At 34.9% G+C, this 18,528-nt stretch overlaps 2 protein-coding genes across 2 annotated transcripts; one reads left to right on the top strand and one right to left on the bottom strand.

Moving 5' to 3' along the window:
- The first annotated feature begins 366 nt into the window (after positions 1–366).
- LOC106136031 (uncharacterized) lies at positions 367–18,312 on the top strand. The gene is made up of 4 exons (XM_013336462.2): positions 367–523; positions 614–696; positions 15,578–15,764; positions 16,513–18,312. Exons 2-4 carry the CDS (start codon positions 664–666, stop codon positions 17,142–17,144), a joined length of 852 nt encoding a protein of 283 aa, XP_013191916.1. The 5' UTR covers positions 367–523; positions 614–663; the 3' UTR covers positions 17,145–18,312.
- LOC132902653 (uncharacterized) lies at positions 12,540–14,326 on the bottom strand. Its single transcript, XM_060948609.1, has 2 exons — positions 14,278–14,326; positions 12,540–13,911 (listed from the first exon to the last, which is right to left on the bottom strand). The coding sequence occupies exon 2, from the start codon at positions 13,908–13,910 to the stop codon at positions 12,540–12,542; it is 1,371 nt and encodes a 456-aa protein (XP_060804592.1). The 5' UTR covers position 13,911; positions 14,278–14,326.
- Positions 18,313–18,528: the final 216 nt, after the last annotated feature.

Genomic DNA, 18,528 nt, shown 5'->3' with positions numbered 1-18,528 from the left:
TTTTTATTTACTTTGTTTCAACCCAATTCTTAATTCCATGGAAATAAACTCAAAATTATATTTCTATGTTTAATTTAGTATAAACAGAATGACTACATTTCGCATTCCAATTGTTAACAGGTGTAGGTATGTACCTACATAAATCCACGTGCGTGGGTATTTGGAAAGTTTTTGAAATCTTCAAGAAGTGGCATTGTTTGATGTTTTACATTGTTATAATACTCGTACATATTAATCTAAAATTAGATCAGTTTTCCTTTTGGTTGGTATATCGTTATTTTTTAGTAATTCTAAATATATTTTTGCTCGCGTATCGCTCAGAAGCTGTAAAGTGAACGGAACGTGGCGTACGTCAGCTGTCGGAGCGCGTCAGCTGTGGCGGAGCGGGTGCGCGGGCGCACGTCACCTCAGTGATAAACAAACCTCGCCGGCGCCTCCTTGTCAGACATGTCGCGAGTTTGACTCCCGCCCGCGTCCCCATAGCTGCCTCCATGCATCTTTGCTTACGGTCCCCGCAGCACAAGTGAGCTCCATTCGATTCACAATGACACCTAAAGTTTGCTGTGTCTTAAGTGTCTTCGACTCATGTGACCTCGGTGGACTCTTTTTGCAGATGTCAGCCGTCTCCGCACGAAGTACGGCGCTTTTATCATATTCTGGAAAATGACTGAAGGTCCTCTTCATCATGACAAGTCGGTGAGTGTCCAACTGTCCGACTAATGGGGTGACTTTGATGAATCAATGACAACTGAGTGAGACGTCAGTTCTGTTGTGTTTGCGTCGCGAGACTGGCGCGACAGTGGCCGAGTGGCCGTGGACTGCTGACACAATAAACGGAATATTGTCAATAGAGCAGAATATAGCTATGCTTCAAATTTAATTCAATATAGCATGAGCTTGCGAGGTCGAAGTAATTACTAGCTCGGGTCTATCATTATTGACGAGAACCGAATTTTATTATTTGTTGTCAGCACACGGAAGTTTTTACACGAACGTTCACTCGTCGGTCAAGAAACCTCGTTGTGCCTACTACGAATATTATTATCATACGATTACCTAATGCTTAGTCATAAACGCCACAGAAATAAGTGTAAAACTTGGCTTTTAAAATGTAGGATTTTAGTTGTGAAATAATGTGTTTGAATCTACAAACGGAGGATGGTTAGATACTTGACTTAGGATATGAACGTCATACGACACGACAGGCATCATTTTCATCAATACATTATGTACATATAAGTGCCTAATAAAACAGATAGATGTTTGTTGTTTATGATGATCACCAGAACTACCTAATAATTAGTCGTTCAGCCTGATGAGCATATTCATTTGAATCGTACAATATCGCTGGCGACAATTAGTTTAAGAAATACTTATAATATACTAATTAACGGCTCGGCACGGCATCGCCCGCGGTACATATGTATGTAATTAATTCCATATTGTACATTGTTACATACAGTCTATGTATGTACATAGACTGTAACACACGCAGATATTACCTTTTTAACGGTGAAAAAATGTTTATGATATTTTCAGTATTTACAATCAATACTGAACGTTTTCATAAAATTAGTTTAGTAAACATTAACAATTTAGTACTCATAAAAAGGAGTCTAGGTCTCAACAACATTTAACTAACGAGGACAGGTAAATGACCCACGTTGCACTAATGATATAGATAAAAACGTCGTTTTAAACAAAATGGAATTAACGACAACTAAAGCTATATGTAAGAGGACTGACATTTATTGCGCTCTAAAGATTTTCAGCGATTACCACTATTGATAGTGCTATTGAATATCGATAGGTTGCCAATAACTATTCCAATTGCCACAAATGTTCTTTTAAACACGAGATAATATCCATGACCATAACAGAAAAAATACACCAACATGCAATATAAATTAAGAGATATTGTAGATTTTCGGGAGTTATGTTACTCCTTTTTTATTGAAATTTTCCATGGCTATAGTGCAGTTCCTCTTTACTAATATTATACATTGAAAGTGTGTTTGTTTGTTTGTCCGTCTTTCACGTCAAAACCACTAAAACTATATCCATGTCATTTTGTATACATATAGCGAGAAATACGGAGAAGGACATGGAGTACATTTCACTCAGGCGGAGTCGCCGGCGGAAGCTAGTTAAACATAAAAATAAATACTTATTATACTTTAGTAAAAAGCCCGGGATCCTTTTGAGAGCGGTAAGGATGAAACCGGGATCAATGCCAGCCTCCGTAGCGTTGCACGCGCGACGTCATTTTTATCGCGCGAAAAACTGTTGCTTGTCCGTTTCACATTATAATGTAAATAGAAACAGCGATAGTAAGGCGTCGCGCGCGCCGTGCATCGGGGGCAGTAAGAAGACTCATTATCCCTTATCAATCATTACAACAAAATAAAAAAAAAATGAAGATTTATTACAATGACATAATTGAAATGAAAATTCATTGAAATGAAATAAAAAATGTTTTAGAACATTTCTGAGTGGGTGCTGTCGTCACCATTTCTACATCTACTCGTCACGCCGGTCACGTGTTGACACACAGACGGCTTATCAGTCAACTCTTATCAATCGAAAGCCCACAACCTTCATTATTATTAACTAATTGTTTTTGTAATGTCTCTTTCTCTAAAGCGCAGGTGTAACTTTGTGAAAATATAAGTAAACAAACTATAATAATACCATAAAGTAATAATTTAAAAAATAATGTTAGATTTCTGAAGTAATATAAAAAACGTGATACTTACATTGAAATATTTTTTTATTTTACCTATAAGAGTTCTGCGAATAATTCTGTGCGTACTTCAGTTACGTACTTCATAAGAAGGCCCAAATTATAAATTCGTAGCGTAGCAATCTATGCAGTGTCGTAAAAGCATTTGCTACGGCGTAGTACTTGAGCATTGAGCTACGCTACGGTAACCTATATTACGTAGCCATATTATGGAATATCTCTCTCTTATCTTTGTGCATTTCCAATTAAACCGTCCATCATAGTGCTTCGAGGCAGCGTGCGCTTTCCTACATTTATCTTTTCACATTATCTGATTAGCGGCGTCTTCAGTTTTCAAATCATTAGGATTGGGGCATTACACATATTAGGAAATAATACATTGAAGTGCTTTAGAAACAAATTTATTTTTGAAAAAGGAAGCATGACGTCTACGCAACTTACGCTATTATTAAATTTACCAACTCTTTCAAAGCGCAACTGAAGAAGTAGCGGCGGAACAATATTCTTAAAAAAACTATAAATAATAATAATCTGAATATTTATTTTATCAGCAAATCTCATGAATAAGTAAGTGTCGATATTTTTTTAAGTGTTAATTTGCAGTCAGATTGAAGTACATGTAATATTCTGACTGAACCTGGGTTTCTCCCCAAGGAAATATTTTACGCAGAAATATATGCATACATACATACATGTAATCCCTTGCGGAGTAGACAGAGCCAACAATCTTGAAAAGACTGATAGGCCACGTTTAGCTGTTTGGCTTAATGACAGAATTTATAGTATTACTTCGCATCGCGTAAAAGAACAATAGCAAGTTTATAAGCTTATCCCTTAGCCGCTTTTACGATATCCATGGAAAAGAGATGGCGTGGTCCTATTCTTTTTACAGTTGGTGCCATGAACCACACGGCACTATTATATATATATAAGTAAATGATTTTAAGAATCTAATATCTATCATATTCAACGTCGAAAATAATGCGCATCATTGATGATATTTACCGATTTGAAATTGAATTATAATTCGCAGGTTAACCGTGAATGCTGTACAATTTCATACTCAATCGAAGGGCAGTAAAATTAATGTCTATGTGCTGTATATTTTATCTTTCATGAAATGGTATTGAAATGTACACGCTTACTTTAAGCCTATAGAAATTGGAATACCTAACTTATTTATATTGTTTCGAATTAGATGTTGGTTACGACTTTGTTTACTGAAAATTTCAATAAAAATAAAAGGGTTTACTGCCCTAGTGTTTTTGAGTTGGACCAAGCCAAACAAATGCGCGGAAACCGCATTTAAATCGCAGCTATAGTTTTCGCGTGATGCGAGCACAAACACACACACTACACACAGGGAGAAATTCTAATAATAAAAATGTGGGGAATTTTTATAATCAAAGATCTCCCGTGTCGTTTTATTAAAGCACAGACCGTGTGGTTTCCGGCATTTTAGAATATAATTACTTCATATCGTTGCCATGGATGTCATAAAAAGCAACTAAGGTATAGGCTTACAAGCTTGGGATTGCTCTCGTACGCAATGACCTGTCACAATTTTTGAATCTCTATTCCATCATAAAGCCGTACAGCTGAATGTGGCCTTTCAGACTTTTTAAGACTGTAGCCTCTGTCTACCCAGCTAAGGATATAGACGTGACTATATGTATGTACTTACAGACATCGGTCAATTATAATTTTATTATATGTATGGATTCAATGGTTCACTTGTTTCGCCACGGCTTGTTATCGGAATGTCCAGTCGGTTTCTAAAGCCCATTTCCTAAATTATTTGATAGAGAAATGTGTGTATTTAATGACAAGCTAACACGATATAACCAATCCAGCCAATGCTTATTCATATGAAACCTTACACCAAAAATGACAAAACAAACAATCAGGCGAATGAACATTTATTATTCAAACGTAATGTAATGGTCTCAACAATTATTCCTATGATTTTGAAACTAATGTATTTTCGTAAAATACTCGTACTAAGAAGCTATTCCTTAAAAGTACGATAATGAAAAACAAATTTATTTAAAACGTTTTTGAGCCAGTAGAATAGGAGTTGGTAAGCTTTGAGCTACGACCATAGAATTCTCTATCTACCCGGCACCTTTATTTTATTGTTATGAGTTCTTCCCTTGGGTAAGATAAGATTGAAACCTTGTTTATTTTTGTTTGTTTGTTTGTAAACTGTTTGTTGCACATAAAAATAAATATAACAAATTACAAAACAGTTATTGGATTTAGAAAATATGTACAATGGCGGACTTATCCCTCATGGGATTTCTTCCAGTCAACCAAAATATAAAGGAAAATCCAAAATTAAAAAGGCTGCCTGCACATAAAAAGCAATGATGATGTAGTATAATAAATAATACATTTCTACATAATTAAAGATAAACATACATATTACTTTATTTATTATGTTTAAGTGGACTGAAGTCCTTTAATTTTTTATTTTAAGCTTAATTTTTTTGGTAAATACCTACATAAAATGAAACTGCCTCTACTGCTAACTACTCTATGATGTATTTGTGGTACCGCAGCGTCGGCATTTAAGTGAAATTTGTTCAGTTTGCTTGCATTGCGATAAGGACGGTGGACTTCCATTACAAATTCAAGATGGTGAGTGTTATTCCATAATTTATGGAAAAAAAAACTGCTTGTTGACATACGTGCCTTTTGTCGGGATATTACTTTCAGGACTGAAGAATGTGGATGAAGCGAAATAATTATGCAAAGATCGTAGCATAGTAGCAATCCTTAAGGGTGGCAAAAAACCTAGCTCCAGAGCCAACTTTCGAGAAATTACTCAAATGCACCACTTTATTGCAACAAGTAGGCAAATTGGCTGAGGATGCTACAAGCACATTTTAGGAATACCTATGTCTCCAAAATGTCAATATTCATTAGGATGCATCGGTTATTGATTTGGTATTGTTAATACCACACATAACACAACTAATTAGTTACGTGGTGCTTATTTCTACCTGCTATACCTACCCTATACTGTCGAGGTATTTTTTAATATTATTATTCTGATTATTGTGTTATTAATGTCTTTTAAGCTAGGTATGTTTGTTTCCTATTAAATTCTAAATAGAAACCCTTCTGGAGAGGAGCCAGGGTTGCGCCTTTTGACCAAATGATCCTGGATTGGGTAAGTTAGTTAGGGTTTTTTCACTAAGTGACTCTCGGCTGAACTCCCAATCTTTGCCGAGACCTAACCCATATCGGAACATAGTACCTAAACGTTACTTTTTTATATGAATTCAAATAAATTTAGTCATATATTTACAACCTTAAATTCCGAAATGTGTTAGTATACAATTCTGCAAGCAACATAAAGATTTTATTGTTGACCGTAAACATATTTGAAACGATATTTGATCGCATAGATTGGTAGAATTATTATGTGAAAATAGGTGAAGGTTAAGATAAAATTTAATAATGAAGCGAAGTTTAATAATGACATTAACTGAAAAAAAATTATCAATCTGAAAAAAATACCGACAAAAAAATTGGTTTTAATCCCTAATGAAAAACATAATAATATTATTCGTTTATTGTCTTTTGTTTGAGTGATTCCTATAATGAACATGTGTGTGTGTGTTTGACTTCAACGATGGAAAATTAAAAATGATTAAGCAGTGCAGCATAGGGGATGTGCATTATTGTGCATGAATTCCAGACTGACTGAATATTTAAAAGTACTTTTTTCCCTTTTCATAACGTGCCCAATAATGTAATAAAAATACTTAAGTAAAAAGTAGAAAAAATAACACATAATCAATAAAGAAATCATTTTGTATCCTTCATATTGAATGGCAAAGCCTCCGTACTAGGTTCCACTGAAAATCAGCGCATTGTGTAACCTCATCATACACATGCATATGCTGAGTGGAAACCCTTTTGGTCGCATCATGTATTTTTTTTTTTTTTTTATCTCTGTTTATGAATGAAAATGTTATGTTACATCTTGCGCCAAATAAAGATTTTTCTTTCTTTCTTTCTTTCATTTAAAGCAAAGTGCCAGAGGATATTATACTGTAAAAAACAATCCATCATGAATGTTAATTTTGTTAAATTACTTCGTCTTCAAACTATGCAAGTATGAAAAAAAGTAGACGATTAGCATTGGACGTACTATGCGGCTTCGTCTACTTGCTTTTCTAGGTTCAGTAGTCTTCGGATTGGACATTACCTATATGTCAAAACATATTTTTAATTTCTTAGGGGTGCCTCGCCATGTTGTAATGTCGTCATGGGTATCTTGTGGTTTTTCATGATGGTTCTTGAGCTTTCACCTTTAGGTAATTCCCGTCTCATTCTATCGTGCGTGTATCAATTTTATTTTGCGAATTTATCAGTGATCATTTGTAATATTAATTAGAATGGTGCTTAATTTCTATTCATAAAAATGTTACATATATATAGATATTTATAAGGATTTATAAGGAAATCGATTCCTTGAGCCGAAAAGCCCCTAATCTGTAACTTTCATGAAAATCGTTGGAGCGTTTTTCGAGATCCTGATTATATATATACAAGAATTTCTCGTTTAAATATATTAGATTATATATAAATGACATAATTCAATTCACCACGCAACTTTAATACTAACCATTAAATAAACGATAGAGCGGAATAAAGGTCCAAATATTCGCGAGGAATTTGTCTATTGGGCAGAGGCAGCTGACTTTGTTGAAAACAGAAGATGGCAGTATATTGCGTGACGTCCACGAAGCCAGAGATGCTGTGGAAGATCGCAAGGTTCTATAGGCAGTTCTAGAAATTTAAAAATAGTCCTTAAAAACTTTTCTAAACTTGTTGACAAAAAGCGGTGTTGACAAAAAACCATAGAGTTTAAATGTCAAGCAAACTTGTGCTATCTCACGCGAACGCTCAATCGATACCCGACTATACTCATAAAACAAGTAAGTATTTACCAAAAAACTAGCTTAAAATCTATAACGGTTTCAATCAATAGAACGATTTTGTTCTAGTTCGTTCGAGGTTAGACAGTTATAATTAAAAAGATAGCGCGATATTGAAATCTCGCAAGACTTAAATCGCAACCAGTCCATAGTCATACGAAAAACGATTGAAACTATATATCAAACAAATCGTTCTGTTGGTAAAAAGTCGTTAACGTTTCGAAAAAATATTACGATTTCCAAGCCGTGAAAATAATGTTTACCTACTTGCAGATAAAAATATAAAATAACATCATTAAGATAACTTAGCCAATTAATTATGCGCCATTTTTTGGATTTTAAGTCGAAAAGGGACTTGTCATAATTATATTTCAAATCCATTAAAAATCCAATGTGAGTATGTTACGTATGTTCCTATGTGTATGCATGGCTGTCTAGGAAACTACTTTATTTCTTCGAGCAGTAGATATTTATAAGGACATGATATTTGGTTGAAGGATAAGTGTACATTTAACAATTTCACCATTGCAACAATCAGTTAGTTGACTTCGTTGTCGTGATAAAAGTTATATACCTTGTCTAGCTTACGGAGCATGAAAAATGTCTTAGTAATAACTGCAATTTTCCTGGCACTGGCTAGGCAAAGACAATAATGGACAATAAAATAGCTCAATCAATATGTTCAAAGAACATCTCAGAATGTATTACAAAGCTATTACAATATTTTTATTAAAAAAATTATTTCTCATAATGATTCATTTAGTTAGATATTTTCTGGTTTCCCTACAGTTTGCCACGATCATAAAACGATTTTTGTCAATTTTCATCATCAGTCACTAGCGCAGTTAAATTTGTGAATAAATAAGTATTTTTAAAAACCAAATATAACGTAAGCATTATCGTGTATACTAAATGAAAAGTGCTTACATAACAAAACTGAAATTAACAATAATATTACCGTCTTTTCATGTTGTTCTGATAAACGAAAACTAGCTACACAGCAAATAAATATCAAGTACGGTAATTGTCAAGACAAGATGGCGGGCGGATACGCTGTTCGGTTACAATTTAAATGATAGCGCGATTGTCCTGATAAAAGTCGAGTGATCGGATCCAACGTTAGATTTGTTGCAGTCAGTACGTTCGCTGTGCCACCAGTCAGTACTTTGAAATTGGTATGGGCCTCGGCGAAGTTGGTACTTTATGTACATACAGTACATATGGAGCATGAAAAATTTCTTGACAAGATGGCGGGCGGATACGCTGTTCAGTTACAATTTAAAGGACAGCGCGATACTGAAATCTATTCAAACTGAATTGCAAATAAACCAAAGTCATTCCAGGATTGGACTTCATTTCAAATGTCATTAAATACCGTGATTACCGGCTTAAGAAAAAGAAAATCCCCGTTTTAAATGTTTAAAAACGTTTAATTCAACGATTGAAACTATACATCCATCCCCAAAAACGTTTATTTTAAGGCTCAGTTCAAACGAACACAAATCGTTCTATAGGTAAAAAGTCGTTAACGTTCGGAAAAAAAATATGATTTCCAAGCCTTGAAAATAATGTTTTCATGCAAATAAAAGTATAAAATAACATCATTAAGATAACATAGCCAATAACACATGCGCCATTGTTGGATTTTCAGTCGAATTTGGATTTGTCATAATTATATCCTATATTATAATGGGAGTGAAAGGGAAACTACCCTGCTCTTTCCCTTCCGGCACGTACCCGCTAGTTACACACAGTACAGCGGCGGAATAGAGCAGAAGTGTTTCGAGTGTTAGTCAGCCAGTGAATATTTGTGTTAACGCTGCGAGGAAGATAAAAGGTCAGCTTTTTTACAATTAAAATTAAAATTTTAGTTACAATTGTTTGTCGGGGTTAAGCACTCTGTTTCCAAAATTAAAGTTTTTGAGTCAATACGTAAAATATGGTAATATTTTTTTAGTACAATATTATTAAGGAATTAACTACGTATTCATAATTAATTTACCATTAAAAATCTAATTTAAGTATGTACATATATTTGATCAATAATAACTCACCATGCAGCGTGGCTGTGTAGAAACTACTATATTTCTTGGAGAAGTATATATTATTTGGTTATGATCTTACGGTCTTCGAGCAGTAGATATTTATAATGATATTTGGTTGAAGAATAAGTGTACATTAAACAATTTCACCATTGCAACATCAGTTAGTTGACTTTGTAGTCTTGATAAAAGTCGAGTGATCCCATCCAGCGTTACAGTAGTCAGTCGTCAGTACGTTGTCTGTGCCACCAGTACTTTGAAATTTATGTGAGCCTCGGTGAAGTTGATACATTAGCATTTACGTTTTTAGTTCTACTGTCTAGCTTACGGAGCGTGAAAAATGTCTTAGTGATAACTGCAATTTTCCAATAATGGACAATAAAATACATTAATCATGGACAATAATAATAATAGACAATAAAATAGCTCAATTAATATGTTCAAAGAACATTTCAGGATGTATTACAAAGCTATTACAATATTTGTATTAAAAAAATTAATTCTCATAATGATTCATTTAGTTAGATATTTTTTGGTTTCCCTACAGTTTGCCACGATCATAAAACGATTTTTGTCAATTTTCATCATCAGTCACTATCGCAGTTAAATTTGTGAATAAATAAGTATTTTTAAAAACCAAATATAACGTAAGCATTATCGTGTATACTAAATGAAAGGTGCTTACATAACAAAACTGAAATTAACAATAATATTACCGTCTTTTGATGTTGTTCTGATAAACGAAAACTAGCAACACAGCAAATAAATATCAAGTACGGTAATTGTCAAGACAAGATGGCGGGCGGATACGCTGTTCGGTTACAATTTAAATGATAGCGCGATTGTCTTGATAAAAGTCGAGTGATCGGATCCAACGTTAGATTTGTTGCAGTCAGAACGTTCGCTGTGCCACCAGGCAGTACTTTGAAATTGGTATGGGCCTCGGCGAAGTTGGTACTTTATGTACATACAGTACATATGGAGCATGAAAAATTTCTTGACAAGATGGCGGGCGGATACGCTGTTCAGTAACAATTTAAAGGACAGCGCGATACTGAAATCTATTCAAACTGAATTGCAAATAAACCAAAGTCATTCCGGGATTGGACTTCATTTCAAATGTCATTAAATACCGTGATTGCCCTACTGCAATATTCATTTAAATTATCCTATATTATGATGGGAGTGAAAGGGAAACTACCCTGCTTTTTCCCTTCCGGCACGTACCCGCTAGTTACACACAGTACAGCGGCAGAATAGAGCAGAAGTGTTTAGAGTGTTAGTCAGCCAGTGAATATTTGTGTTAACGCTGCGAGGAAGATAAAAGGTCAGCAATTTTTACAATTAAAATTAAAATTTTCGTTACAATTGTTTGTCGGGGTTAAGCACTCTGTTTCCAGAATGAAAGTTTTAAAGTCTATACGTAAAATATGGTTATATTTTTTAGTATAATATTATTAAGGAATTAACTACGTATTCATAATTAATTTAACCATTAAAATCCAATGTATGTTACGTATGTTCCTGTGTATGCATGGCTGTCTAGGAAACTACTATATTTCTTCGAGCAGTAGATATTTATAAGGACATGATATTTGGTTGAAGGATAAGTGTACATTTAACAATTTCACCATTGCAACAATCAGTTAGTTGACTTCGTTGTCTTGATAAAAGTAGAGTGATCCCGTCCGACATTATATTTATTGTTGATGATGTCTTATATGCGTAATTATATTAAATTTATTTATTTTCAATCCATGAATAGACCAAACAAGGACATTCCGCTAATCACCACCTTTCAAAATTCTCAATTTTTAAATCTCAACAATGCAAAATGTTACTACTTGGATAGATAATTAAGGGTTTTTACCAATTTCGTTTGTCCGGCCATTACATATTGCGATCCTTAACTATTAGGATAAAGTCATTTGTAAATTACCAATAGCTGTTATTAGTTTTGTTTTAATATTAGGGTAACCTGGTCTAGGAGTACGCACTTAAGGTTCAAAATGTTAAATAAAAATAAAAATGTAGTTTAGGAAATCAACTAGCCATTTATTATGCTTATAATTTAAAAATCTTACATAAAGTAACATAAAAAATTACATAATTAAGTTTTATCGTTCATAAAAATCAAAATAATCAAAATTGTGAATTGCGTACTCTTACAAGTACTATTGGATAAGAGTACGCAAATACGTCGACAAGAGTACGCAGATCTTCCATTACTTTTTTCTTACTTGCAGAGGCGGCAAATAAAATTTCCTCGACCCTCGTAATTCGTACAAGCCTCATGCCACCATTCGGAACATTTTGAGCAACCTATCCAATCTTCTGCGGGGGGGTCTACGTATATTTCAGTGCATGCTGGGCATCTCCAAACTTTTTTTTTGGGAATACTCTTTGGCACTTTAAAATTTTGTTTGCCTTTTTTAGAAACATGTTTAGAATTTGGTCTTGGACCAGTCTTTAGTTTTATCTTCAGTACATTTTTAGGTTCTTTCTTTGAAGCCAAGGACTCCTCGAGAGCCAACTTATATGGCGACCCACTCAAAATATCAGATTTTGCCCTTTTACGGTTAGATCTTGACAGACATTCAGCTCGTGGTAGGGGAGCTAAATCTTCAAGCGGTATGTGAGGCGATCCGGTGCTTTGAACATAGATACTGGCAAGTGGTGTTCGCGCTCTATCTGTCTTAACGAACGGCTGAACATATGAAGTAGAATTGTTTGAGCACGAGGGTTGTGGAGAATTTCTGGGATCATTATTCTCTAGGTCAACATTTAGTACCAAATCATCAGTCAGTTGGGAAATCTGTGTTCATTAGATTCTGCCGAAGGCATGTTTTCAGGCAGATCATCAGCTGATTGAGAAACATGTGTTTCATCGAATTCTGGCAAAGGCATATTTTCTGGCAGATCATCAGCCGATTGAGGAATCTGTGTTGAAAGAGATTCTGTCAGTGGTCTTTCTGTCACTGCACTAGCTAAGAAATCTTCTTCTCCAAAAATGTCCGGGTTGAACGGTTGAATTCCGGATATCTTGAAACTCTGGATGCCATTTGCGGGGGTAGCCGCTTTAAGGTAAGCCGGAGTCAATATTTGAGCAATCTGATAAACGGTTATCACTCGACCAGGATGGTTACGCAACCATTTTTCACACTCTGATGCATAAAAAATTTTGAGGCTGTTATGGATGCAGCGATCGAGTGGTTGAGTTTTATGACTACTGTGAGGAGGGATTGTCAAGGCGTGAATGTGGTTTTCCCGGAAAAAATTGACCGCGTCTAATGTGCAGTGTGACGTGTGGTTATCGAGTATTAATAGTACTGGATTATCTTTGCAAGGTTTTGCGTGGTATTTAAAATGAGATAACCAATCGACAAACAAAGAACTGTTGATGTAACTCGAATCTGACACCATTCCTATAGAGGAAGGTGGGGCTCCATCCAAAAGCTCGGCCTTCATACGTTTGCGTGGAAATATGAAGGCTGGTGGTATAAAATTCCCTGCTGCATTAACTGCATTCACGAGGGTTACATTGATGCCACGTTCAGCACTGGAAATCTTGTTCACGCAACGCTTCCCTTTTATAGATATCACCTTTGGAGCTTTATTTGGCACTGTGGAAATTCCGGTTTCGTCCATATTATAAATTGCATGAGGAGGGAACTTGTATGAGTCTAACAATTTCGCCAGATTTTCGAAATAGCGATCGCATTGGGGCTTATTAAAGCCTATTGCACGAGCGACGCTGGTGGAAGTAGGTGCTCGTAACGACAAATCTGGGTGCCGTTTCAAAAAAAGTCGGAGCCACTCTGTACCAGCCATTTTTTTTTCTTTATTGAAACGATGTTCTAATCCATTCTTTTCAGCAAAATCATAAGCAATTTCTCGTATTTTTTGAGTTGTTAATCCATAGAACATGTTATCTATTTTTTTTATATAATTGCAGAGCTCTGTTTCCATTTCACTGGAAAAGGTTTGTGAGTACCTACCCAAACTTGCAGCTGGAGAGGATCTCTTCAGCCTCTTACGCAAGGTGGCTTCATGCATCCCCAAGGATTTAGCAACTGACCTCTTTGATTCGCCTGCCTCAACGCGTGTTTTAGCGTTGAGCCACTGTTCTGGAGTACAAAGACTTCTTTCGCTTTTTCTTTGACGTCTAGACATCCTGTGTACAATATAAAAATTACCTACAAATTACATATAATATTTCTTTATGGAAATATTAACAACGATAAATAATAAATACATTAACTAAACAAGCTTTAAAAATAATTGCGTGTAAGAGTACGCGCGCACTCTTTTACGGTACATAAGTGCGTACTCATACACATTCTAACCAAATCGGAAACGAGCGAAATTTAACGCCACCTCTTGGCGTTGACCGGAATTACACGGGCTGCATGAGTTAAACATTGCCTTTGAGAACTACACAGTTCACTTGGTTTTTACAAAATAAGTACATTCTTGTCTCGAAAATACTTTCAAAATCCTAAAAAAACTTAATATTTTGACCAAAAATCTTTAAACTTACGTAATTTCTTTGTTTTCATCCGGATTTGACTTTTTTTTCGCACAGCACTTTTTAGTTCAGTTGACATCAAAATACGACTGAAGTAAGCCGAGTATCGTAAACAACTTCACGGCATCGGGTGTTGCGTACTCTTATCGGATGCGTACTCATAGACCAGGTTACCCTACCAAAATGTTTAATTGACGTCGTTAGGTGGACTGGTCAATTACCTCACTAATCTTATTTTACTTAATCGATGCTTATTTATAACAGCTGAAGCTGGCTTTCGAAACTATTGGTTCTGTCCACCCTGTAAGAGATAGATAGAGACAGGTATATTCTTTTTATTATATCGCGTATTTCACTCAGATATCTATCAGTTACGAGCGTATGAAATCGTAAATGTAGGTAACTAAAATTATTTTCTGATTATTGTAATGGTACCTAGGTATAATATTATTTCACGGTCTGTTTAATTCAAAATACCTATACAATAATGAGTAAAATTCCTTTCCATACACTCGAACCTCATAAACGTTTTAATAATAATTGTTATGTTTAAAGTAATACAAAACTGGAACACGATAGTATGAGTAAATAAATATATAATATTTACATCTTACTCCTATCGCAAGGATATGTAGATGTCGACGCAAAATCTTCTGAAGAGATTTTAATGAAGTTTTGTATACTTACGGGTAAATAATAACCAGCCCCGTTTTATAATATTATTTATGACGTAAAAAGGAACAGCGATAGTTTTTTGCACGATAAAAACTGCGTCGCGCGTGCCATGCCACGGGGGTTGGAACAATATAATAAGTAGTTTTTATCCCGAAAATCCGTCGGGGTCTTCAATTATTTGATTTTTTTTGTCACGTGGTTTTGGTTTGGTTTGGTTTTTTTTGTTCATAACCTATTTTGAAAAAAAAACTCATAAATTTTGGGTTTTTTAAAGTAATTATTTTGTTAAAAACATGCTATGTAATATTTCCAAAAGAATAATACAAGTGGAAAGATTTTCCCTTGGAAAAAAACGTGTAGTTATATTTATGTAGCTTAGCGTACCTAATTAATGCGCGGGGATTCTGTCCCCTGGGAATCTCTCCTAAAAGATTTGTCTGTCTATTAAAAAATAATTTCTTTAAAATTTATTCTTTCCTATGTTCAAATTTATAGATTTAAAATAACAGCAATATAAATATTTTGTCTTAACAATATTATTATGCATTAGCTCAAAAAACGTTTAAATCACTAGTAGTATTAACGAGTAGCTGTACAATATTATATTTACCTAACCAATATGTTTCTTTTATTACAGATGTCTGTACGCATTTGGTTAGAGGTGGGCCACGTTTGCGAGCCGCGTCGGTCGACGCAAGGGAGGTCTCTGTCGTTTGATTGGCGACTGTGGGTGCGAGGTGTCAGTGGCAAAGACATCAGCAGCTTTGTTCACAAGGTCGTCTTCTACCTACATCCAGCTAGCATCTTCATGTACCCAAAGAGAGGTAAGCAAGCATCTATTTTATTTTTATCATATTAAACTGTTACCTTAAAATCTTCAGGTGCTAAGACATTTAGTGTTATGTTACTACAAATATTGGGCTTTTTTTTAACCCGCCATTAGTGACGTGAATTGGTTTTATACCCGGTTTCTTAATCAAATATGCGATTTGTTTAGTAACCATTTTATGTATTGTAGATTATTTTCTAGTTACCATCAAATCTAGAATTATGCTAAAGACAGTAAAACAGTGATAAAGATTCGAAACAGGATTTTTGATCATTTTAATACAATTGAACGACGCGCCAATAATAATATCCAATGATCGTTTTAAATATAAGACCGTTATTGGGAGAGGTTCTCGTTAACTTAGACCAAATCTCGCAATTTAGGATAATTTGTTTATTTTGCATGTACATAGGTACAAACAAATACAACTAAACAAATTAATATATCTAGCGTGCAACGCGTGGTTCTTCGCAGTAGTACAAATAGCAGATACATGCGTCACCAATGTCGTGTATTGTTTCGTAGCAAAAGCCAACCTCAGATAATATTCTTAACTAAGTAACACTTACTTATACATAAAGTTGTTACTCTCACGCGTGAAACGCCTTTCATCATTATACACGCTCATTATCGTTATCTCATTTGTTGATAGCCCGTTGCGGTATGTGATATTTTATCTCGGTTTCTACAAGTAAAATACATTTAATGTTATTTAAAAAAAATATGTAAACTTTATTTTACAGTGTGCCAAGAGCCGCCGTACGAAATTCAAGAGTCCGGCTGCGCGTCGATAGATGTACCGATACACGTGTACCTGAAGCACAGCAGCGAGCCCCAGAAGATCCGCCTGCAGTACAGTCTGAGCATTGAGAACAATAAATCGAACAGCTCGGAGTCCCGCTGCATCTACTACGACTTTCAGAACCCGCCCGAGCAGCTGAGGCGCGCGCTGATGTCGGGGGGAGGGGAGATAGTTTCGCGCGCCCACAGAGCCATGCGCGCCGACAGAGTGATCATGCTCTCCGACAGTCGCGACAAGCCGCGGGACATGCAAATCAAGAAAAAAGCCAAATTTGTGGAACCGGTCTCTTGCCGGCACAGCGCCAAGAGGGTCAAACCGTACCCACAGGACGCCACTTGCCCTAAATGCGGCGAATCTCTAGACGTTGACTTCAGAAAGCAGCTGCGTGGAGTGTCGATGACGAAGGACGAGATCGCTCGCGTGTCGCAACTGTACGAGTCCTACAACTTGTACAAGAAGTCAGTCGATGCGCTCGCGCTGCCGCCGCTCTCCGACCCGATCTACCGCGTGCCGGAGCTGCCGGCCGGGCTCCAGGAAGCTCTGAAAGGTGTCAAATTCGACCTCGCGTTGTGATACTGACGTTACTTTAGTTCTTAACAAGTGATACCAGTCCAGTCTGATGAAACTAGTGTTGTGATATTCGACGGTGCCATAAGAGACTCGTATATAAAAAAACTTATAATGAATATTGAATATTTTTTACTAAATCTAGGATATTGAGCCACTTTGCCATTAGATAAATTGAGAAATGTAAATATTGTTGGATTGTTTATGTAAATAATAATCAGTTTATGTAGATAACTTATTCACATTTGTTAAAGGCGTTGTCCACCTTGTTCCTTTACTTTAAATACTTTAATCTCTCTATTTTAATAAATAATTTTGTTAAACAAAATGAAACTTATGAAAAACAACCATTTTCAATCTATTAACACCTGTAATCAAATAGGTATCTATTTTGTATTGTACTTAGGTACAAGATATAAGGTCGTGGTGTATGTACACCAAATTTAACTTAATACTAGTAGATAACTATTTAAACTACCTCTATAGATATAAATATATTATAAGTTTTAAGTATGTACTATTTCAAAGAAAAGAGAGTCAGCCTTTATATAGATTATCAAATAAGTACAATCTATTTTTTATAAAAATATTTCCTGATAAGTTATAAACAATATTTAAATACTTGTTCGTTAAATATGATATTATAAGATTATTAAAGTAAGTACAATTCGAGTGCTGTGAGAAAGATCTCAATACAATTTTGATAAATGTAAATTCATGTTATATACTTAGTAGTAAAGTGTATCATAATATTATCATTTATCTATTTGTTATCTTATCGTACATGTATCTATTGTGTCCAATTTGTTCATTGATAGATACCTATTTTTAGTTTGGGAGTCTCAACTCAAGTAGATTTATTTAATTTGTGAACATTTTAGTTTATTATATTAATGAACTATTCAGAATATTGAAATGCAATAATTAGCCAGGCAAACGTAGCTTGCAGATATCTAAAGATTTAGTAAACGTAATAAAGCCAATTTCCCATTAAAGGAAATAAAATTGAGAGACATCTAATGCCTCGTCTCAACGTTGTTATCATTCAGTGGACGGACACTTTACTATTTATTTTTAATTTTTGGCACAGTTAGATTATACAGTAAGAATAACTCATTTTTAATAACTATGTAAGTAGTTTTAATTGAATTTTATTTGTAAGTAAGATGGGAAATAAATGAGTTTGTTAATCTAAATACTTCATTTAATTTCTTTCAAAATACTAATACTAACCTTTCTTCACTTGCCTTACTATACGTTAACACCTATACACGCAGTTTTCTGTGCAGTTGTAAAGCTATGAAAATTATCTTATAACTGAGATTCAATATATCAATATGTGATTCGATGACATAGTTTATTTATTTAGGTACTAAAATTAAGGTGCCTA

This window comes from Amyelois transitella, chromosome 16 (genome assembly GCF_032362555.1).
Source record: "Amyelois transitella isolate CPQ chromosome 16, ilAmyTran1.1, whole genome shotgun sequence".
Classification (NCBI taxonomy): domain Eukaryota; kingdom Metazoa; phylum Arthropoda; class Insecta; order Lepidoptera; family Pyralidae; genus Amyelois; species Amyelois transitella.
Note: the sequence above shows the minus strand (reverse complement) of the source record. Positions and strands in the feature narration are given on the sequence as shown.